This window comes from Mycteria americana, chromosome 5 (genome assembly GCF_035582795.1).
Source record: "Mycteria americana isolate JAX WOST 10 ecotype Jacksonville Zoo and Gardens chromosome 5, USCA_MyAme_1.0, whole genome shotgun sequence".
Classification (NCBI taxonomy): domain Eukaryota; kingdom Metazoa; phylum Chordata; class Aves; order Ciconiiformes; family Ciconiidae; genus Mycteria; species Mycteria americana.
Genome location: NC_134369.1, coordinates 58,236,897 through 58,260,936, shown reverse-complemented (window position 1 = coordinate 58,260,936; position 24,040 = coordinate 58,236,897). Strand labels below are relative to the sequence as shown.

At 34.6% G+C, this 24,040-nt stretch overlaps 1 protein-coding gene across 4 annotated transcripts in view; it reads left to right on the top strand.

Moving 5' to 3' along the window:
- The window catches only part of ATG2B (autophagy related 2B), a 46,701-nt gene extending 27,371 nt beyond the window's left edge, over positions 1-19,330 (top strand). For 3 of the 4 annotated variants that reach the window (XM_075503531.1, XM_075503532.1, XM_075503530.1), the window contains exons 24-42: positions 892-998; positions 1,271-1,363; positions 2,191-2,261; positions 3,297-3,379; positions 3,617-3,787; positions 4,275-4,416; positions 5,404-5,606; positions 6,603-6,829; positions 7,534-7,642; positions 9,560-9,754; positions 10,347-10,448; positions 12,085-12,163; positions 13,006-13,210; positions 14,159-14,228; positions 15,228-15,310; positions 15,794-15,915; positions 16,086-16,240; positions 17,359-17,508; positions 18,358-19,330. In XM_075503531.1, the coding sequence (XP_075359646.1) occupies positions 892-998; positions 1,271-1,363; positions 2,191-2,261; positions 3,297-3,379; positions 3,617-3,787; positions 4,275-4,416; positions 5,404-5,606; positions 6,603-6,829; positions 7,534-7,642; positions 9,560-9,754; positions 10,347-10,448; positions 12,085-12,163; positions 13,006-13,210; positions 14,159-14,228; positions 15,228-15,310; positions 15,794-15,915; positions 16,086-16,240; positions 17,359-17,508; positions 18,358-18,588 (2,598 nt within the window). In that variant the 3' untranslated portion in view covers positions 18,589-19,330. The remainder of the gene's footprint in view (positions 1-891; positions 999-1,270; positions 1,364-2,190; positions 2,262-3,296; positions 3,380-3,616; positions 3,788-4,274; positions 4,417-5,403; positions 5,607-6,602; positions 6,830-7,533; positions 7,643-9,559; positions 9,755-10,346; positions 10,449-12,084; positions 12,164-13,005; positions 13,211-14,158; positions 14,229-15,227; positions 15,311-15,793; positions 15,916-16,085; positions 16,241-17,358; positions 17,509-18,357) is intronic. The other variant, XM_075503533.1, reaches the window with a different exon arrangement.
- The last annotated feature ends 4,710 nt before the right edge of the window (positions 19,331-24,040 follow it).

Below are 24,040 nucleotides of genomic sequence, written 5' to 3'. Positions count from 1 at the left end.
CAGTATTTATGGTATGCTTATTTTTACATGCATTTTTATTGTATAACTGCATGGAGCTGAACTTAGTGCTTTGGACACTGCTGTGTCATTACTTTCTTCTCAGCATGGTATTCCTATGTGTTCATGTTGCCTGCTTCACACCATGTAGCAACATGCTCTGTGAATTTTTGCTCAATGAACATTGCCTGTAGTGCACTTGGGAGTCTTTTTTGGAGGGAGAAATAAAAAAATTAGCCAAAGAGATAGGTAGAGGAAATGATTAAAAGGCTAGCAGGTATGTTGATATGCCCCAGGTTTGGAACAATTTAAGAACAACTTTTATAGTGTAATGGATTTGAGAGAGAACTATGACAGAGCTTAAAGCAGGGGATAGTTTATTCTATGCGGTAATACATGAAAAAGCAGTCTATACAATGCATGTGCATATATTTCTGAGCATATTTTCCGAGAGATAACTTGTAATACTGTACATTGTTAAAGTTATCTTCAAGAAGAGTTGGCTTTTCAGATAAAGAGAACAAAGACAATAAAACCACTATAATAACAACTGCAAAGATGGATGAATGAGACTGTATTTGGGAAATGCTTTAAAAATGCATTGTGAGGCGTTGTACAAGTAGCCACTTAGGCTTTGTGGATTGGTCTTTTCCATACCTTTGAGGCTGCAGTTTGCATGTTGTATTTTTTTTGCCCTGTTTACATTTCGTGCTTTTCTATATTCAGGTACCAGGTAAGCACCTTTAAATAGCTGAGATTGTTCACTCCCTTTTCCTTCTACAAATCAAACATTTTATTGTCATACCTGTTACAGATTTTCTCTTTTCTAATGCGTAATAGTTTATTAATTTAAAAGATATTGAAGTATTATAATAATATGTTTGTGATTTTTAGATTTTATATTTTTTGAATATTTCTGATGAGCCTGTTCTGGGATATAATCCTCCAGCTACAATTACAACTTTTCATGTACATCTGTGGAGTTGTGCTCTTGATTACAGGTAAATAAAATGCAAGTGTATGTCACTTGGTGGCACTGCGGCTATATATTTATTCTTTAGGAATGTTCGAGTTTGCATATTGTAAAGAATATTTGTTTAGACTTGTTTGGAAAAAGTACTTACCAGAAATCCCTTAAACTGTAAGCACTTTAAAGTAGGATAAGCACTTGTCTAGGCCTGGGAAGATCTAGTTAGGTAACCTGTAAGACTTTGATTGCACTTCTAAATAGGTACAGATAATTAATTTTTTTTTTTTTCCTATTTGTTTTTAGGCCCTTGTTTTTGCCAGTCAGATCTCTACTTACTGTTGAAACTTTCAGCATTTCCAGCAGTGTTGCAGTAGATAAATCCTCTTCTACTCTCAGGTATAATTTAAGTGATTGTGAAACATGGAAGCTCCTGTAAAACTTGTAATGCCTGTCTGCTTTTTTGACTTAAGAAGCATTTGTGTTGTGTAAATGATCACGCTGGTTTGCATCTTTTCAAATATACTTTGCTTATGTATAATCCTTCTGTTTATTAGGTTAAATCCTTTTTATTTTTAGTTGTATTGCTTTCTTTAACAACTAGCAATTCTGCAATTTTTAATAAGGTTGAAAGATGTCTTGAAATGAAATTGTGTCTATTTTGTTAATTAGTAGCACCTTAAGATTAATTCTTAAAGATTTGTTATTTGGAGACGGTATATTAATTAAGGAAATATTTAGTGATTACTAAACATCTCTGTAACTTTTAAATAATTTTTCTTGCAACTTTAGTTGAATATTCATTCTGTTATGCCTGTTCTGATGTGAAACGTCTGCCAAATTGCTTATTTCTATGGATAAAACCTTATAAATGATCTTTGAAACAAATGTGTCTGTTACTTTATTAAAAAGAAAAAAGGCAAAAAAGGAAATAAGAAGTGTTAATTCTGTATGCCAAAAGCATTACTTTTCATTCTAGGAAGGATCAAATATATAAATTGAAATGCAAATAAAATATAATTAGTGATGGCGAAAATATCTTGCAGTGGTTAATTACGAATGGATTTGGAAATTATGAAAGGTTAAAGTGAAGAGTTTGGATTTAAGATATGCTAGATATATTTGTGTTTTTAAATATTTTTTTTTCCACATTAATTTCTTTTGTCTGCTGAATTGCACAGCATTTCTCTAGCATGTTTATTTCATTTTTTTTTTTTATCTTTCAGGATAATTTTAGATGAAGCTGCTTTACATCTATCTGACAAGTGCAACACTGTTACAGTGAACCTCCATAGAGGTAAGGATGTTTTAGATGTGACTAATGAATTGCAGAGCCTAAAGAAACAAAATTACGGGCATATTCAGCATATATAAAGGTTATTGAAGAGGTCTGAGGAGATAAGGATCAGCAAGTTGAATATGAATGAATAACGCAGTGTTGATGAAAGTCTGAGTGCTCTAGTTTGGATTTATGGATGCAGAGGTATGTCAGAGTACAGCAACTTGCAAGTCCTTCCTTTTCTTTTTACAGTTCCATAATGGGTATTTGAAAAAAGCGTATTTTAAAAGATCTGGAGTTGTCACAGAAAGAAATCCTCATAGAAAAGAGATCTCTTTTCTGTGAGATACATATTCTAATAACTTGAAAGGTATTATATGGCACAGAGTTCTAGGTTCTGAAAAGAATGATACTTACTGGTTTGCTCTCGTTCATTTTGTAACAGCCTTTAAGGACTGAGGAACTTGAATCAATGCTTAACAAATGAATTGGAGAAATAATGAAACCCTGTGCCCACAAATGTGTGTATTTAGCTTAGGTAAGAGATCTCTAGCAAAGGGCAGAGTAAAGAAAGAGGCAGTTTAAAGAAAACATGCCTGTTTTCTTTAAACAAGAAAGAGGGGAAATAAGTTATTCATGGTACTGAAAGATTAATACAATGTGAAAATGTCCTCTCTCTCACTTCAGCTAAAAAACTGCTAGGATGCTTAGTCACCCAACTTCTGTGTGCCTCTACTTCTCTAACTCACACAAATGGGATAAGGATAAATATCTTAAAAGATTACAGTGCATACAGATGGTGGCAGTGGGAGTGATATATTGGATTGAAAAGATTTGAGTTCTTGATTTGAGTAGCTGAAACTTAAACTCTGAGAGTTACCCTTATAAAAGAAGGAAATGCAAAGATATAAAAGGTTTTGACAAAGAAAGGTACCTTTTTATGCTCATGCTATTTCTAATGGTTTAATAACCAAAAATGCGTAGTAAGATGATGTTTGTATTAAGTCTTAATATATATATTTTTTTTTTTTTTAATTACTCATTGTCTTTCAGATTATGTTCGTGTTATGGATATGGGCCTGCTGGAACTAACCATTACAACAGTAAAATCTGATTCTGATTCTGATGGGGAAAGAGTAAGTATTTAATCACAAATAAAATAAAATGTAAGATTTCCATGACAGATTGTGATTTGAAAATTACTTTATTATACTTAGAATCAAGGAAGGTTTTTCAGTTTGTGTACTATTTTTTAATGTCCTTTTTGACTAGTTAAGTAAGTTAATTTAGAAACAACTGTGTATAGATGCTATTTTTATGGAACCTTAGGTTGATTTGAAGTGTATTCTTATCTTTTTATTGTTGGTGTCTAGACTAAACCACGTTTTGAGCTGCACTGTTCCAGTGATGTAATCCATATTCGTACCTGCTCCGATTCATGTGCTGCACTAATGAATCTTATACAGTATATTGCAAGCTACGGTGATTTACATCCACCCGCTAAGACAGAGGTTAAACGTGGAGTTAGCAAGCCAAAAATGAAGGTATGAAATGGCACAATAATATCAACTTAACTTTACACTCCCTGGTAATATGTTTTAATTTTGATATCCCCGTTCTATTTCCAAAGACTATGACATTTCCTCCAAAGAAATTAACAGACTGCATCTAACTTAAAATATATTTGAGAGTAAAGTCGTGCCTTTTTTTTCCTGCTGTGGTCACTACTTAATATTATAAAATATTTTGTTCTGTTTACCTATTGTACTTTATTCTTATCTAAAGAAGGTAATTCCAGGACATATACAAGCTGTCCAAGTATTCTGATCTAAATACCCTGAACCATAATGTTCTAACCTACTCTGTGAATCATCTAACTCGGAGTTTCAGCTCACTTGATTATTTATAAAGTTAACGTGTTAATTCTTACAGTTTAGGAGCTGTGTATGACGCCGTTCTAGCAAAATCTTACTCAACACGATATTGCAGTTGTCTTTTAAGACGTAACTATGTATAGTTCTTCTCCTACAGGTAGAGACCTTTAGCCAACCGTCTTCCCATGGACCACTGCTCGCTGAATCAGAGCAACAGATTTTACGGGATTTGATGAGTGATGCAATGGAAGAAATTGAGACTCAACAGACTGCTTCTGCCATGAAGCCCGAGTCTAATGGTAAGAATCCTCTGGAGGCATAACTACACATAAAGTACGACCTTTCTGGAAGGAAAGTGGGTTTGAAAGTTTTGCGTATGTAGAGATGCTGCAACAAGAATGGGAGTGGACCTTTGATGTCTGAAGTCTTCAAACTATCAAACAGCTTCTTGCTTTTAATAACAGTAATGCAAAAGTAATTTAAGATTCTAGTTAAATACACATTACTGAGATACTGAAAACGGCAAGGAAGGAATCTGACTTTGTGGGACTCTTGTCAAGACCTCAAATTCTCTAGGAGTGTAAGTTAGTATGGGTGTAAGTTTATATGGCATACTGCAGTGTGAAGGAATCAAAGACCTCTGTTCTGTGTATGAAGGCAGTCCAGGAGGCTGATACAGTTCTGAGTCACAGAAAGAACTTTCAGCTATGAGGAAATCTTTCAATTAGCAGATAGAACAAGATAATTGATTTTAACAGGATTATGGCTTCTGCATCATGGCTAGAGTTAAATCCAGGTTTAAATTGTCTAAGGATTTTGTACTGCAAATAGAGGTTTTCACTATTTCCATGACGTCTGGTCCCCTTTTTGATGGTGGAAGGTGAGCAGTCAGTGTAGTACTGAAAGTTATTGATGCTGTGGTCTTACTACCAGAATGAGAAACTTGGACACAAAAATGTTTTTGTGTTTTGTTTTGGTTGGTTTTTTTTTTTTTTTTATATCTGTGGGTTTTTTTACAAACAGTTTTTCTCTATTTTGTCAGTTCATCTCTACTGGTACCTAGTTATGATTGTATTGTAATCACTTTCAATTGTGCACTAGATTAATTTTTGAAAATTGTATTTTATTTATAGTAGGAATTCATTCAAGATATAATAAGTAAATTCTCTTGATGTAAGTGAAGTAACAAATTTTAGTTAACTTATGTTGTTTTGTTCATATTTTCATATTTTGTAAAGATTTTTCCACTGAAACATGTTTTTTCTTGACCCTCCTTCAACTCCCAGGAGTTTTGGATGACAGATCTCAAACTCAGGAGCCATCTTGCTCAGATCTCTTCCTGTTTCCAGACGAAAGTGGAAATGTCTCACAAGATCCAAGTCCCACTTACGTTTCATTCACTCATCACCTGATAAATGAGGCCATGGGAGATGTTCCCACAGAAAGTGATGATTTCTGCATTCTTTTTGCACCCAAAGTTGCTGTTGCTGTAAGAAGCTTTGAGAATTACTAAAAAAATCCATATGTAAACTGAATTAGAGAAAAGCCTATGTAAGACCTGGACAAATTAGACTTCATAGCCTTTTGTGATTGCTTAGTGATATTTTTATCAGTGGGCAGAGTAGCAGAAAAATAGTATTTCTGTTTGAAAGGACTTCATGCATTGTTACTGTTAGGAATGAATGCATGTATTTTCAAATATATATGATTTTTCTGTATCTCAGCAGTATGTAATTGTTCTCTGATCGAAATATTACTTTAAACTATATTGGCAGTTTTCCTATGTTTTAGTCATGTTTTATCATTGCCATTTTGGCTTACAATAATGGCATAGTTAGAAAAACAAATGTTTTAAGCAAAATTCAGTATTTATCAAAATAGCAGCTTTGCACATCTTCTAATCTTTTATTGATTGCTCTCATAGTCTAAGCTTTCAATGCTTTTATGGGCCTAAGATCCTTGACAAACCTCAGAGAAAAGTTTGTGTGTCACCCTTACACCGCTGTCTGTCCACTGCATTAAAAGGTTTAGGAAACTATACTCAAACTCTTTGAAAACAGCTTGTCTTCATGTTTTTCATAGTATCTCTGGTTGTATTCCTCTTAATAGACAGAAGTAATTCTGGATCCCTGATTAGAAGCTGTATTTGCCCAGTTGTTTTTGAGCTTGTTTGTTTCCAAAAGCGCTAATATGGTAGCCTGGGCTCTTCATGGTTTTTTGTTTGTTTTCAACTCTTGTTTTGTTTTGTTTACGGTTTGGATAAGGAATTTTTTTTCAACTACTTCTCAGCTTCTAGTTTATTTTTGTGTGCTTTTGTCTTTAAGTTACTTTATAAGATTCATTCGTAAACCAAGCCTGTGTTGTATAAGCTTTAGAAGACAGTACGGAATAGTTTATCTTCTTTTCATAGGAAAGAATTAGACATCTCAATAAAGAAAGCAGATTTCACCTTCTCAATGCTGTATACTTTTTTTTTTTTAATTAGGAAAAAGAGGAAGAGCCAGTAATAAAAATAATGGTTGATGATGCAATTATCATAAAGGAAAATCATTTCAGCCAACCTATTAAAAAAACAGATACAAGCAAAGCTCCACTTCATTTTCCTGTTCCTCTGGTACGCTATGTTGTAAAAGAAATCTCTCTTATTTGGCATCTGTATGGTGGAAGGGATTTTGGGACTGCACCACCAACATCTCCAGCTAAAAGTTTCATGTAAGTGTTTGATGTAATCCTGTAGACTAGAAAATTTAAAAATACTTAATTTTCCTTTGATTTGAGGTTAATCTCACTATTCAATCTCAAGTCTCCCTCACTTGCTTCTTTGCTCCCTCCTCACAAGGAATCAGTCGTAGAATGGTTTGGGTTGGAAGGGACCTTAAAGATCACCTAGAATCTTCTTATTCAGTTTAGCTCCACACAGTATTTTTCCTGTGTCTTAACCTGGACAAGCTGGGTTTGGTTTTGGTGTTTTTTTGGGGACGGAGGGATGGGTTTGCTTTTAAGGGTTATATTAGAAATTAAATTTTCCTAGAGAGGTTGGGGCTTATGGAGCATAAGAGACTATTGCTATGGTAGCTGGAGTCTGGTTTTCAGGATGTCATGTAAGCTAAAGAGTAATTAATATTATCACAGCCAAAGTTAAGGAAATGTTTTATGAATGTTAATTTGGTGGGAAGCAAACACCTAGCATTCTGCTTAAGTCTGCATTACTTGAACAATAAAAAGGAAGTGTTTGATTAACAGTAACACAACTTCCAGTATTTTTTTGGGGTATTTTCTATTATTTTTCTCTTGTAACCATTACAATACTAATAAGTTATATCCAGTGAAACATACATGCTTTTGGTGTTAGATTAACAGTGAGATAGATTTAAGTTTAATCTGCGAAAGCATATTTTTCTGTTTTATTTCCCCAGAAGTCCCCATAGTTCTCCTTCTCATACACCAACGAGGCATGGACGGAGTACAGCATGTGGGGGAAGAGGAAGAAACCCAGACTTCCTAATGGAAATACAGTTAAGCAAGGTGAAACAGTTAAGCAAGGATAGAAACAGCTTCAGCCATGACTGTCTGTGTGTGAATATCTTTACGTGTTATATCTGTTTGATAATAGCTTTCCATTAGAATTCAGTAGGATTTCTTCCATTAGTATCTACATCTAAGCAATCACTTTGAAGGTGATGAATTTAGGATTTGTTTAACAAAAAATGTGTTTGTTCTTCTAGTATAGTATTATTTACTTGCTGAATAAACATGTTTCTAAAGACGAAGGATATTTATTATATTCTTAAAGTTTTTATTTATTATAACAACCATGTTTTACAAATGCTGTTCTGTTTTTCTGTCTTCAGTTCTACTCCGAATTGATACACCTATTACAAAATTAAATGTTCTAACAAAATAACTGGGATGTACATCTGTTGAGACACTCAGTGTTGATGATAATTGGATATTAAATAACATCCAGTTATATCACAATATCATTGCTGTATTTCCCCTAACATATGTAGCACCCTTCAGGCATAAGTATGTTACCTTTGTTTTTAAGCCTGTGCTTAGCTCTAATGTAGAAAGTAGATGCTTGATTCTGGCTCTGTGAAGAATATTGGCAAGGAGTTAACCTTATTTTAGAAAGGTTTTGTTATTTATCCATTTAACATGAAATTTGGTTTTGTCAAACATTTCCGTAAACATGAAAGGTACTACATAAAACCAAATTCCTTTTATAGTCTATGTGCATTTCTAGAGCTTAAAATTCATCCCATTAGCACTTCAAACTTGCCAGAAATGTTTGATACTTATTTTAGCCTTTTCTAGAAAAACCATGACATTGCAATAAAAAAGAAGAAAAAAGGAAGCATTTAATATTCCATGTGGAAAAATTAATATGTAGAAGTATAGCAATCTCTCTTAATTTGCAGGTACTTAATGAGTTGGTGTTAGTACTGAGGCATAAAGTCTTTTTTTTCCCCCTACTTGTACCCCTAACTTGGTACAAGGCTTAATAATAATAATAACAACAACAACAACAATGTTTAAACAAGAAATTGAGGAGAAAAGAAGGGTGTCAAAAACATAAAGTTTCTGAGCAGTGTTTATGACAAACGTCTGTTTTTCTCTTCAAATGTTCATTATCCCATGTATCTTGAGTACAGGGCATGTAAACACAATGTTTCTTAACATCTCAGTATCTGGCCAGTAGAGGCCACTGTTCTGCTTGCTATGTGTGCTCTGCTTCATTACATTGCAGGCAAGGATGCTGCCGAAGTTATTGAGACAGGGAATGATTTGTAGGTAACCACAGGTCTTTGATTGAAAAAGAGAACTACATCAAGAGATGAGGAAAAGGAGAGAATTCAGAATTCTTTAGAATTTAAGAAAGGTAATGGATTAGAATTTATGTAGACTAAAATGAGTAAAGAAAAAGGAAACTGAGACTGGAAGCTACTTGAGAAGTCTATTGGTAGGGAAGAAGAAGAAATCTTACTTTCCTAAGCGTAGAAGGTGCAGGATTCAAGAACTGCAAGATTGCCTGGTATGGGCTTTGGCGTGATGTAAGATAGATGCCAGGATTGAGAGGAAAAAGCAGAGTTGATATTAAAACAAAAAGCAAAACTTGTTCTTTGTCTTACACTGACTCTTTGTTTTGGCTTGAATTTGCATCCTAAAATATGAACGTGTACACAACTAGGAATTGGAATAATTCTACTGCTAGACATGCAAAAATCTGAATAGTTTTCAGAAATCCTAATATTATTCCTGTAAATTTAAAATAGTAGACAGCTTTTCAAGTTCTTATGTGCAGCATGGTTGTGGGGTTTTTTGTTTTGTTTTGAGGTTTTTTGGTTTTTTTGTTTGGTTGGTTTTTTAAAGTAATATTCTGTTGTTAAAGGTTGTTTTTCACTGAAGCTGATTATGCTGTTTTTCTTTCCTTTTTAAAAGGTGAAATTCCAGCATGAGGTATACCCTCCAGGTGGTGCAGAAGGTGAATCCAGTCTCTTGGAGCAGCCAGTGTCACGGCAGGTTTTTATTGTTCAAGACCTGGAGATTAGAGATCGCTTAGCTACATCACAGATGAATAAATTTCTCTATCTCTACTGCAGTAAGGAGATGCCCAGAAAAGCGCATTCAAACATGGTACAGTTATAGAATATGTTAATTTATTATAATTATAGTGGTTGAACTATCATTGTGGAGATTGTATACATGTCTTAATCTTGCAGAAGGAGGCACATAAGGTCATAGAACATTGAAGTAATATAACTTGTTGATAGTTATTTGCTTGACTCCTTGTGGATATTAAAACTAATTAAAAAGGCAGTTTGACTATTAGTGTGTCAGGTATAAATGTTTTTGAGATTCTGTCAGTTTAAAAAAAGTAGATGTGCAAGACTGCTTTGGTAGCTTTCAGATTTTGGTTTTGAACAAACATCTGCTTTTATGAGTATGATTACACTTTTCACTACACATGTAGAGTTGCAGTTTTATGATACACTGTATCTTACAGGTTCTACAAAGGATTTATGAAATTGGTTTTTTGGGTTTTCTTATTTTAACTTTCTTTTTTATAATATCCATAATAAGTTATTTATTCAACACTAGCTTTATAGTGGTAAGGGGAATCAGATTAGTACAGAGGCTTTGCAGTAAATGTTTTTCCTAGTTAGTGTTCCGAGGTTTAATAATTGTGAATGTTGCTACTTTTATTTATCTTATTGCTTTTTCTCAGTTAACAGTTAAAGCATTACATGTCCGTCCAGAGTCTGGCAGATCCCCGCAGGAATGTTGTTTACGTGTTTCACTAATGCCACTTCGCCTCAATATTGACCAGGTTGGTTGTGCCAATGCAAAAAAATAAAATAAATTTTTATTTATTTATTGATACTGTTTTTTTTACCAGATACTTGTACCCATCATACATGTTTTATGGGGTTGTTTTCTTCATTTAATACCTTTTTGATTTATGATCAGTCACACATATCTTTGGATCTCTGCCACTCTGTTTATATCCATGTTAGAACTTGCCTTCTGCTCCAGCTATTACAGAGGTTAGCCTTTTTTTTTAATTGAAAAACTAAGAATATCTATGGACCTGGCTGTTTACTCAGTAATACCGGTTTACCTCCTGAGAATTCTGATGATCTCTAATGTTTTGAAATAATGGCTTTTAAAAAGCATATACTTATTCTGGAATGATCTTGTTTTGTTTGTACATGAAGTGTCTTTGGTGTTTTTAATTGAAAAAAATTAATCATTAATCCAGAAGCTGTTCACAACATTTTAGTCAGGGGCACTCAACACTTGAAGACTGCTTCTATACTCTGAAGGCTTTGGTCTCGCTATCAACTGCAGTGGTATGAAGAACAGAAATGGGAGAAATTGTTTTACTTTCTTTAGCAAGCCTTTGTGCAAAGTATTTTTCATATACTCAAGAAATAGTTGGTTGTTTTTTTTTTTTTCTACACCAGTAAGGAAGCTACATATGTTTGTGCATTCAAATTTAAAGTGCAGTTATTATTCTTTGTTGAGGCATTTCTTGCTTAATTTGTCATCTGCATAGAGATACCTTTTTTTTCAAGAGCATAGTTAGGAATTACATACCTACCTTCTGTTTACCTCCACACATATTAGAGACCAGGTTTTTATTTTACTGTTAGAAAAATTGAACTCTATAGTTTGTAATAATTTCATATAGAAAAATAGCATGGAAATACTGCCACCTAGTGAGGAAATATGTTCCCTCTTGATTACTTTTCTAAGCCTTTTATCTTGTACCATAAACAAAATTCACCTTTACAACTTCTGCAAAATTAACCACAGCTTTCTTGGAAGCACAGAGCTGCATGCAGTCATGTTAGAAATTCTTGTTATTACTACTTAAGCTGTCTGCTTATCAGTTGGAAACAAAAAAAGGAAAAGAAAGTCCAGATGTCGTGAATTATAGCATGAACGGGGCACCAGTGTGATGCATCTGGCTGACAAGACATTAACAGCAGAGATATTAATGACTTTTAATGAAGCAGTGGCAAGGTTTGATCTGGAATAATTTGCCTGACATTGGCAGTATTGGAGATGAATATAAACTATACTTGAATACCCTTCTATTGGAAATCAGAGAAAAGTTTATAGCCATTAAAACACTTGGGTTCCGGAACAGTCTCCAAAATGAGAGTAGATGATGAAAACAACCCTGGAGTTTTAAGACAGAGCTAGACAGATTATGCAATCATACTATATGTAGCAGGGGGCGATGACCAAGAGGGTCTTTCTGGTTTCTGTTCTAGATTCCTATGTGGCTTCTGCACTTTTTAAAGGATCAAAAAGAAGAAATGTGTTTTGATTCATATCCGTATAGAAATACAGAGCTGGAATAGTAGATAATATTTTTTAGAGAATTGGGGGAGGGGGTTTGTTTTTGGTTTTTTTGGGTTTTTTTTAACCTGATTGTATTTTATTTTTGACATTAGGATGCCTTGTTTTTCCTGAAGGATTTTTTCACTAGCCTCTCTACAGAAGTAGAACTCTTGGTTACTCCGGATCCTGAAGGTATAATTTCCAAACATCCAATGTGAAAGTGCTTCTTCTTTCTTCTTTAATGTGTGTGAATGTCTGTGTGAATCTCATGTGTGTAAAAGAACTTATGTTAGTGACCAAACCCCAACGTTAGTAACTAATTTGTTAGAACACAGAAACTTTGGGTATTTTAGTTTTGCATTTTATAAATACCAACAAAGGTCTTCAACACCTGGGATCTCCATTGTATAAAAGGTTTCAACAAAATTGGAGCATATCTAATAACTTCTGAAAAAATTGAGGACTGTGTATATGATACTAGGAGTTATTATTAGATAAATACATTATTTAATACCTCTTGCGTAAAAGAGTATGTCTGTCTAATAGCTTGAAGTTGTGTAACCCCTAGAGACAGAAACAGAGTTCAAGATTATAAATAAGTAGTACAATGTATGTATGCAGTTAAAGCAGTACTTGTAAGCAACTACATACTCTGATGCAAAAACAAGTATATATTGAAAAGCATATCTCCTCTATTAACTATATTTGTGAGTTTGTTAGCAGCTATATTTTACCTTTTTCTATTGAGATGTCATACTGAAATGTGTAGGTAATGAAGTACTCTGCAATACTGCCATTAAAACTAGATGGAGTATTTATGCAGATGCATAAACCTCAACTTAAGCTTCTTGTAATAATTTCTATTGATAACTAAGATACTCACTTACTAAGAGAATCTAAATATTGTCCTGCTAGTAATTCCTATTAATAAGCATTAGAGCTTAGTAAGGACACAGTATTTGTATAAACACAGTTTGTTTGTAATTACTGTGAAAAATTTGAGTCAGTTTACTGTGTGTAACTTCTTACCTTAGTTAAAAAGTCTCCTGGTGCTGAAGTTACGTGTAGTTTGGCCAGGCATGTCAGCAGCCTTAAGGACCCAAGTCCAGTCATTTCTTTCTCATCACACAAGCAAGCAAATGAAAATGGTAGCATTGATTCTATGGATGTGGTTAATGGAGATGATCATCATTTCTCACAAGAAGTGACATCATACAGTGATCAGCCAGTATTTTTCAGGTAAACTTTCATTACAAAATTTCCAGTGACACACAGCTGGTCTGCTGAATGTTTAAGAAAGTGTGATGATAAACTATTCAGACCTTTTGACAAGGTGCATTTTTTTTGTTTGTTTATTGACTGATTGTGGAAATCAAATGTATTTGTTTCTATTACTGGAAGGTAACTAATGATTTTTTTTTTTAATTAACTCTTGCACACTACTGTGCACAAGAAAATAAAATTAATTAAAGCTCTGCCATGTACAGAACCAGTAATGAGGTGTTTTACAAATAAATAGAAAGAGCAGTCTATTGTACTCTTATGTCTAACAATGTAAATTAGATCTAATATAACCAGAGATGAGAGTATATAAAGGAAAAGGATATCATGGGAGAGTTATGAGATTAACATACCACAAGAGAAACTCTAATGTAGTCCTGACTGGGAAGTGATTATGCAGAGGTTTGTTTCTTGTGTATTCAGATCATAAGGGCCTCTAACAACAGATGTGTACTTTGGTAAGCAGTGCAGAGCCAAATTATGGGAGAATTACTGTGGTTCTATTTCATCACATCACCAAGAGAATTTTTTAATAACTTTCAGCTGCAGGGCTAAATTTTGCCCACAGAACCATCACTAGCCATACTTCTTTTTTTTTGTAACTGAAATTCATGCTATGAAAATTGAGGGAAGGTGTTCACCTGCAGGATTAGTAGCACTTTTGCGGGACTGTTAAATTTATTATAAGTGCTAACCTTGACTATATGTTAATAAACCAAGAAAAGCTGAATTTTCCATTGTATTTTGTACACTTATTCTGAAGTACTAACACGAGGATTTATGATTTACAGAAAAGGTTATGACATCCTATTCCATGAGGATGGGAAACGATGGGTTTCTTTTTGGAAGGATAATTTTATTTCCTTTTCATGTTTCTCACTGTAAAATTTCCTTTGTATATCCCAGAGAATTTCGTTTTACATCAGAAGTTCCAATACGGCTTGATTACCACGGCAAACATGTGTCAATGGATCAGGTTTGTGTATAATGCTGATGCTGTAGAACAAAAAATTAACATTGTTTGTTTTGAGGTGTTTTCCCCTATGAGTTGGGGCATATTTTTATGCTCCCTACTCATTATTGATGTGATCTTGAGAAATGTACAACCTTTTTTTTTTTTTTTTTTTTTTTCTTTCTTTTTTCCTTCTTAGTTTCAATAAAGCTTAACCTTGTTTTACTCTTAATTTGAAAACTAGGGGGTGGATCCTCCAGGTATGATTAACCCAGAATGAGACTTGAAAGTCACATTTATCAACTCAGTGACTGGCTGGAAATCTTTCCACACAGCTGTGGTGCCCCTCAAAGGATGATACCACTATGTGATGCCAGAACTGTGCATTTTATTTTCTTCCTCAGTAATGCCAGAATAAAGTATTGTGGTTCCCCCCCCCGCCCCTCCTTGTTTCCTTCCCGTGCAGTCTAGTAATGTATGGGCTTCAGTGGCAATGGCAGAATCTAATACAGATTAGAAAAATGCTCATAGTTATTTTTAAAATATGTATTAGTTATCACACTGAGTTTACAGAGCAGACCTCAAAAAATCCTGTTTGCACAACCAGATTTGTACTCTGTCATGGGAAATCAGTAAGAAAATATGGACAAGTAAAAGAAGCAACTTCTTGAATTTGCACTGCTGCCAAAGAAATTAAAACATGAAATAGCAGCTTTAGAATGCCTGGAACACACTAATGCCAGAGCTATGTTTACAGAATCTGTTATATCTTAATATTTCTGAGGAAGTCCTCTTGTATCCTGATGTTTTTCTTAGAGTAGCTGATTAAGCCAGACTCCCTGTTTTGCAAGTTTTCATGTAACATAATTCATAGCTCTGTAACAACTAGCATTTGGGAGACTGGGGGAGAATCAGTTTAGACAGAAATACCTGCAATAAGAGTTGAGATGATGAAATGACTTCTTGCCTACAGATTGTACAGGATGAATAAACTCGTGTGATAACAAAATATTCCACTTACAGGGGACACTAGCTGGGATTCTTATTGGGCTTGCTCAGTTAAACTGCTCAGAATTAAAGCTGAAGAGACTTTGTTACAGGCATGGGTAAGTTTATCGAATTGTAGATTAACATCAGTATTGCAAATTGAACAAGTTTATGGTGAATAACTGAATGTAGCAATCAAAAAGCAAATTCTCTGATAAGATGCACTTCTAAAATCCAAGATATTTTTTAACCTCACAAATATTTGTTGATTCTAGTTTTGGTCAAATATATAGTGTTCAAGAAGAACATCTGTTTTCAGGACAGTATTTAACATATGTGGTAGTATTGGTGCTAAACTCTTTTAATTTTAGTTGTATGTTTACTTCCTTTTGAACAAGATGTGATTATGCAGTCTTGAACTTGTTTCATAAAGCCCATACACATGAAACACTTAGGTTAGCCAAAAGCAACAAAAGCTGACACTTGAAAAACAGGCTTCCTTTTTTTTAAATGACATCTTTGTTTACTTCAATGAATAATGCATTTCTCTTATTAGGAATTGTATGTTTTTAAAAAAATACTAATGATTTTATTTACTTCAGTTTATTAGGTGTGGATAAATTGTTCTCCTATGCCATCAGTGAATGGCTTAATGATATAAAGAAAAACCAGCTACCAGGAATTTTGGGAGGAGTAGGGCCTATGCATTCACTAGTGCAGTTAGGTAAGTTAATTCTTATTTCTATTCAGGAACATGTGAAAGTTGTTTTAAGCAAACAAAACTCAACAAAAAACCACCCCCAAACAATGTTGACACTTGTTTTCGCTTCCTCTCAAGGCATTCTGCTTATCTAATAGAACTTTCTAACTATGGTGTTCTGTCTTCATTTTCAGTCCAAGGTCTGAAAGACTTGGTGTGGTTACCAATAGAGCAGTACCGAAAGGATGGCCGTATTGTAAGAGGCTTTCAAAGAGGAGCAGCTTCTTTTGGTACTTCCACTGCAATGGCAGCGCTGGAGCTAACAAACAGAATGGTTCAGACTATACAGGTATAGTGTATTAATTCTGGAGTTAGACATAAAATGAGAAGTGTTGCTAGTAAGTGGTCTATATAAAGTTATATGTCAAATATATGTAAATCAAATATATAAAGCTATATCTCAATGCTATATATTTAAGGTTGGGAGCATGTCTTAACAAAAAAAAGGCAGCTGTATAAATAGGAAAGCAGAGACTGGGCAAAGCTTGCAGCAGTCTGTGAGGTGGCATCAAATGCAATGGTTAGAAAATTGTGTTAAAATATTGCTGAACACCCAAGCTGTTATGTTTTGTAATGTCTTTAATGTATTCCAATGTACAGTTTAATACTAAAATACTCAGCTGCACTAAAAAATCGCTAATACTGAGAAAGATGAGTTCTTTGCATATGTGTATTTTCCAGTAATAGATTCTTAACTTTTTTAAGATGTCAGCTGTGCTTATTATAAAATCTGTGCTTATTAAAAGAAAAAAAACCAAACCAAACAAAACCCAAAACAAAACAAAAAATAACCCACAAAAAAAACCCCCAAAACAAACAAACAAACAAAACCCCCAAACCCAAAACCAATACTAATTGTATTGACGTACACGAAGTCTATAAACCTTTCTGGATTTAACCCTAAAGTAATCTTGGATTAAAGTGTTAATAAATTTATGTTCCTTAATGTAAAATACATAATGAAAATACACTTTTACCACCTAATTTTGCAAAAATTGTAGATGTGCCTAAGCCTGAACATATATAGTAAAAAAACAGTGGTATTATTCACGAGTGGAATTATGTGTATGCTTGTGTAAGAAAAATATACCGCTGATCAAATGTTTCAGTTTCTATCTTGAGCATTGTGCACAGATTAGAGGATGCCTTTGAAGGAATAGCAGTTGGGGCGGGGAAAATCCCTACCAAAACCTACAACATTCGTTCCTTCATTATGGAACTTGATGTATAGTTCCAGCTGCTCCCATTCCAGAAGTTCTTGTACAAAACCTTAATCTGATGTAAATGAAAATTATTTGTGGAATTAAAATTCTTTTATTTCAATTATGTCATCCTGTTAGTAGCTTAAATTTGTGATCAGATGCTATAAGACTTCTTACATATTTTGCATTTGCTCCTGATCTTCAGGCAGCTGCAGAAACTGCATATGACATGGTATCACCAGGGCCTACTTTTATTGAAGCAAAAAAGATCAAACGATTCCCTCGCCATCGTTTAGCTCATCAGCCCGTAGACCTACGGGAAGGTGTAGCCAAGGCATACAGTGTAGTAAAAGAGGTGAGTGCGAAAGTAACTGTCCTTAACCAAACTTAAGAATTATTTCCTAAAACAGCAAATAAAATGTTAGTTGTTAGTTTCAGCTGACCAAATGAAGATGTTAGATGTTAGTTTCAGCTGACCTTCAGATGTTAGTTTCAGCTGACCAAATGAAGAAGGAGATTTAAGTTTTGAACAGGACTGTCCTCATCAGTAATCTTAAACCATCAGAAACCTTGCATAGAAAAATCAGAGAAGCAGATATAAATGCAGATAAGTGTGAATAGGACTTCAGAGTTCTACAGTTGTGAGGGTTTACAATTATTCTGAGACATGTAAACCTGATTCCCGCCCTGTATTGTCCGTCCTTCCTTCCCTTCCTGCCCCATCTCCCCCACACCCCAGTTACTGTTAATTCTGAGGTTGTTAGAGTTTAAGCATTATGCTTAAACTCTCTTTACCATGACAGTGTATTAAAAATTAGAATGCTGACCTGTTTTTATTGTACTTTTTGTATTGTACTTTCAGTTAGTTGCACCTGATACCATGTCTAGGAAGTCAGGTCTCAGCTGGGGAGTTTTCAGTGAATTCTGTCATTTTTTAATAGCTCACAGTACCCCACAGCTTCTTCCCTTATGCACAAGAAGTGCCACCAGAAGTTATATGAAATATTTTCATCTGTAAGTTCATAGTATTGTTATTTTAAGCCTCATTAGAAGAACTAAATCATATTTGTATCAGTATAGTTGTACTACAGTTATAATACAAATCACAAAGAAGATAAATGCTGACCAGTTTAAGTTTCCCTTAGAATTAGGAGAGGTTGCTTTTTCTTTTTCAGTGTAACTAATTTCTGTTAATTTCTCAAAGGGGATTACGGACACAGCCCAAACCATCTATGAGACTGCTGCTCGTGAGCATGAAAACAGAGGAGTAACTGGAGCAGTAGGAGGAGTCCTCCGCCAAATTCCACCAACTGTGGTGAAACCTCTCATTGTTGCAACAGAGGCAACCTCAAATGTTCTAGGTGGAATGAGAAACCAGATCAGGCCAGATGTGCGTCAAGAAGAGTCTCAGAAATGGCGCCTTGGGGAGGATTGAGATTATAAATCTGGCTCCGCAGGCAGGCAGCAAGGCCGGAAATGCAGAAGATTGTCCTGTTTGCAGCTTTAGATGGAGCTTGCTTTGTTTCGTCATTCTCATCTCAGGAACAAATGAGGTTTTCAACTATTATTAGCAAAACATCCAACCAAAAATATTTATGAAGTGAAAAGCAAATTGGTACTTGCTTATGCTGTGTGTTACCAATACATTTGGTAGATAGTGCCAAACATAGCGAAGCATGCGCTGCCAACTCAGAGACATACTTGCTCTATTCTGTTTACCATATTTTTCTTGGTAGATTTAACAACTGAAGCAGTAGCCTGTATGGTGAAACTAAGTATACTTTAAAGATGTTTTCTGAGCATAGTCAAAGAACTGTCTTCAATAAAGGGCTCTGCAGATGCTCTTCACTGACTAAAGGATAAAAGCTTTCATTTTGGACATGAGACATGAAGGCTATGTAATATGGAAGCAGATAAGATAATATTGTTTAGTGGTCGTAAGCATTGCTTTTAACGTGGCACTTACAGCAAGGGCAAGCTTGATAACCATTCAGAATTTAGATTCAGTGTTGATACACCTATGAACAGGATTTGTTCCTAAATATTAAATACCTACTTTTGTGGGTCTTTGAAGAACCTGAATGTTGCAGAAATGTTCTGTTGTGTTGCACTTTAAAGGATATGGCCTGTATATTGTGCTTTTTTTATAGTGTGAATAAAATGTAATGTGCATTATCCTTTATGTGGTTTAGAAGCTTACACAAATTATTGAAAAGAGCATCATTTGATGATGATACTACAGAAAAGTGTCTTAAATTTGTTTAAACTACTCATTATATGTAAAAACACTTTTGTCTTCTGTTACACTAATTACCATGCTAAAAATAACTATTCTTCAGGAAAACAGCAGTTAAATTTTACGGTGGCCAACAGTTCTTTGTAAGAATGAGAAATCCTAAGTAAAGTAAAAACAAATTATTTCGTAATTTCATAGTTAAAATTCTATGCAGATATTATTTTAATAACCTGCTTTTATTTAAAGTTCATATTGTTGCAAAGTTGCTGCGCTCTCAAGATAATTTTTAATTTAAATTGTGCGTTGTCAGTTATTTGACAATGTGTATTTGGGGTCATTTAATTTGAACTGGGGATGGGTGAGAGGATTTAAAAAAAAAAAAAAAGAAAACAAAACTTCAAAAATTGAAGTTGGTACTGACATTATTTACAGTTTAATAGGTGACCAGAGTCTCTGCAGAGCTTTATTAAGCAACTGACATTGCGTCATTTCTGGGCAGTTAAAAGGCTCGGCACTAGCTATACAGGAATAAACTTTTTTCCTTGTATTAGCAAAAACTGGAGGGTAGAAAGTAAAGACTATTCTGAATAGAAAAATACTCATTTTGAATTTCAACAACTTAACACTTTGGATGACTAGCCAGAATATAAGTTTGTCGTAGTCCTGTGCTTATCATAAGTGGAAATCCTGCAAATAGGCTATGTGGAAAATCTCCACTGAAAGAGGGACATCAGATGCTTTTGATCAGACTTCAGTCTCTAAGGCTGATGAGGTAGTTTCCTTCTCTTTTACCTGCCACTAGCAAAAACTTCGCTGATGGGCCTTACAGGACAAATAAGAGTGTATGAAGGAAAATAGTTACTGCTTGTTCATCCTCATATTATACTAGCTATTCCTGAACACCAAAGAATCTGGCTGGAGGGTAAATGATTTGAAAATGTCCCCTCTGCTGGGAAGAGTTCTGCAGTCTGCTTTATTATTTTTCATAAAACAAAACTCCAGTTATAAACAAACTCCTGCATTGGGTGACAGGTGATATTACAAAGTTTTGTTTTCATTCACTGGAATCATCTAAGTTGTGGTACGCTTTGAAGACCTGGTTATTTCAGTTAAACGACATGCTGTAAGCAGAACAAGATGCTTTTGAGAGGACAAATACCTGCAGATTTAATCACATGAAATATTTTCTGATGTAGAAATACTTGCTGCAGTTAATACTTCTGTCCAGTAATTGGAGAGCTCTGCTTTAGTGAGAGCTCAAAGCTTGAGCATTTTGCACAGGAATGAGTTCCATGTTTGCAATCAAGGCACCTCCCGAATGCCTTCTCAAGAAGTGGCGATGAGTCAATGCAAGTAAGTAGCAATGCATTGTTTTCTTGTGCAGTTACCATACTATGTAGTTTTGGCTGGTCCAGTTTGTCCAGTTAATTGCAGTATACTGTAATAGTATAAATCTACATATTTTCTTCCTTTTTGACATTGCTGAAAAGGAGCAGTGGCATTTCAGTGTTCATTTCATTTTCAGTTCTGTCATGATCTGATTGTACTGCAATGCAATTAGAATATATTTTTATATGAGGGCATGCTGTCAAGGTAAAACTTTTATAGAGTGTCTCTCATTGTCAGCAATACAGATTGTACAAATTTATTAAACTTAACTTTTCACTATGTAAACCCTTGCATTTACTGCTTGCACTTTATTGAGCCTTTTCAGTGAAATTGATTTAAATGTTTTTCCAACATTTTATTTTTACAAGCAGTTTCTTAATTTTTGGATGTATATTCTGCATTGTTTCTCAGCCGTAACATGATCTTGCAGTGTTTGAAATGTTTAAAAAAACCCCAAAGCCCACAAAACTCGCCAAACTAGTCTACATTAGGACCTTGTTTTCAAAATGTGTCTTGTATGGTGCGGCTTGTGTTTTAAATCAAAAAGTATATATCGTGTATGAGAAGGGATTCGTCAAATGCTCTGCTCAATACTGTAAGAGTTTTCAGGCACTTAAATACACAAAATGAGATTTGACTCTGGACACAGTTCTTGGAAATGGAAGCCTATGGATACATTACTGTAGTCTCTGTTAGCATGAGGAGATCTGCAAAAATATTGTTGTACTTGAATTTTCCACTGAAATCAGTTGCACTGATTCACTTTTTGTCTTTGTAGTGGGTGTAAACTGGCACAATCCATGGTTAATGTTGAAATTCTCTAATGTTGAACACTACTACTGCTACTACTATTACTTAGTCCAATACTGTCCTGATAGACAGAGCTGTCATCCTGGGTTTTCTTAAGCATCCTGGCATCTCAAATAATACAATGCTGAGTCCCAGGGAAGTACTTGAAAAAATACAGCCATCTTTGGGAAAAAACAAAATAAAACCCATGCTTCATAAGAATCTTGGCAGTTACTGAGAGCAACAAATCATCACATCCATGCAAAGGCAGCTTCCATTTTCTTTCCAGTATCAGTTGACAGTTTCTAAATACCGCAGCTTTTTAGCCATGCAGGGTACTCTATGCGTACATGCCTAATGATAAGCATTAAGTCAGTCACCAGTGAGTTCATATGTGCTTAAGAGATGAGTCTGTTTTCATTGTCTCATTAAGTGGTTGATTGTGAACATCCATTGCTTGCTTTCATTTACAGTTGCTTAAGTGAGTTGCCAAGAAAAGTTTCTTAATAAACCAAAAAGCTGTTAAATGTTACGAACAAGACACTCTTACTGAACATGATCCACACACCTGCAAATGTGATACTAATTTTACTTTCAATATTGGTGTGTACGCATTTTGTAAAACAGTGAAATCCAAGAATTTGTTTAGAGTAGTTAAATGCTTCTAAATCTTTTAAATATCCTAAATCTCACAGCAGTATAAGCATTGTCGGAAAAGGCGTGGGTATTTAAGTCAGTTTGGATCCCTAGTGTGCATAGTTCTCTCAGTCTCCAGGCCTCATGATTTACGCTTCTGACAACTGTTTTAAGTTGCTCTACATGCTGAATCTTGTTTACAATTAAAAAATTAGATACTATAAATTAAGTACATAAATACAAGTCATGCATTTGTACTGGATTTCTTAATAGTAAGGTAGCTCAGACAAACACAGCAATTTGTGTATATGTTTGTGTATATTTTTTACATTTTTGCATTTATAGTAGTTTTGTTGTATTGTTTGTATATAGTTTGCTAGTGTAAAGAATATAATTTCATGAAACAGAAACCACTGTTGAAGGACTATTTCAACTTCAGTTATTTTGCTTAAAGTTCTTGTCCCCTCAGTATGTCTTTGAGAATTATTTTTGACCATAATTTATATGGCACCAAGAGTGTATATTTTAGCTTATTAAAATGCTGAAAGGCCTGAGTGCAAATAGGTTGTCCTGTTAAATATGTTTAATGGAAAAACCACAAATTTGTAACAATACATAAATAAATACCTTAATTTGTTCCTTGAGTTGGTTTTCTCTACCTATGAATATAACTAATATAGAAAACAGTCTCCCAGAATAACGGTGGTTAACTGTTAAAGCTTTTTACCTACCTGGCTATACAGCTGTACCTCAAAAATTAAAGTTTTATACTGAAAAATAAGAAAGCTTTAAAATTGCGTGGAGGTAAAAAGTTAGGAAATAAATCAACCTTGCTGATACAACTTTAACCCAGCTCTGTTGTGCATCAACAAAGTGCTCTTTAACTGTGTGGTCACATACTGTGTCTCCCATAGGGCTGTTGCCACATTTAGTTACTGAGTATGTATTCTTACCTCCATATTCAGTGGAGATTTTAAAGCTTTATTAGCTTCCAAACCCTGTGAAGAATGCAAAATAATTAATTCCTTTCAGGATGCTTGTGTGATGCCTACTTCACAGGCATTTAGTTACAAGCATCTGAAAAGAGATCTTGGAACGCTGAGTACTGGGTAGTATTAAATACTGGTGGCAGTGCCAGATCCCTGAGTGATGAGACACACGTGACAGGTGTAAATAATTTCCTGTGTTTTGTAATGCTCTTACAGCTTAGGAAAAAAAAAGTCACTGTATAATGCCTGGATAACTATTCTGTCAAACAGTAGCCCTTCATTTAAGAAGGAAGCTGACTCCCACCCTGTGCAGCTCCTCCTCCCCCCCCTTTTTTTTTAAGCAAGACCTCATGTGAATTAACTTCCAATTTCAGTATTTCTATTTAAAAGCTCTTAATTTTTTTTCTTAATTTAAGGAAGTTCTGTATATGCAGAATGAGAGCGAGCGAGAGGGGTTTTTTCTTTGTAAGCAAGGTGGACAAGTTTCTTCTCAGCTTTTCTAAACATTCCTCGTAAAAGTGATCAAGGGTATTTGAACAAATGCTGTGCTGAGGGGAAATACGGGCCACAGGATAAATAGGGAACAGCTTGGAATTAGTCATTGATCATCCCAAGAAAGCATGAAAAATTAGAGGAATTTATTTCACTTGTACCAAATGCTTGCTTTCATAGATCAAAAGCGATGAAGTTGCAAACTCCCTCTGATTTGCAGTCTGTGCTTCCCTGGATTTTTGAGGCTCATCTGTCACTTGTAAGAAAACAACTGTATAAAAACTACTAGTAAGTGTTTGTGGTTCTCTGAATTTTAAGTCTTCCGTAATTCAAGCTTGTATCTGCAAAACTTGTAC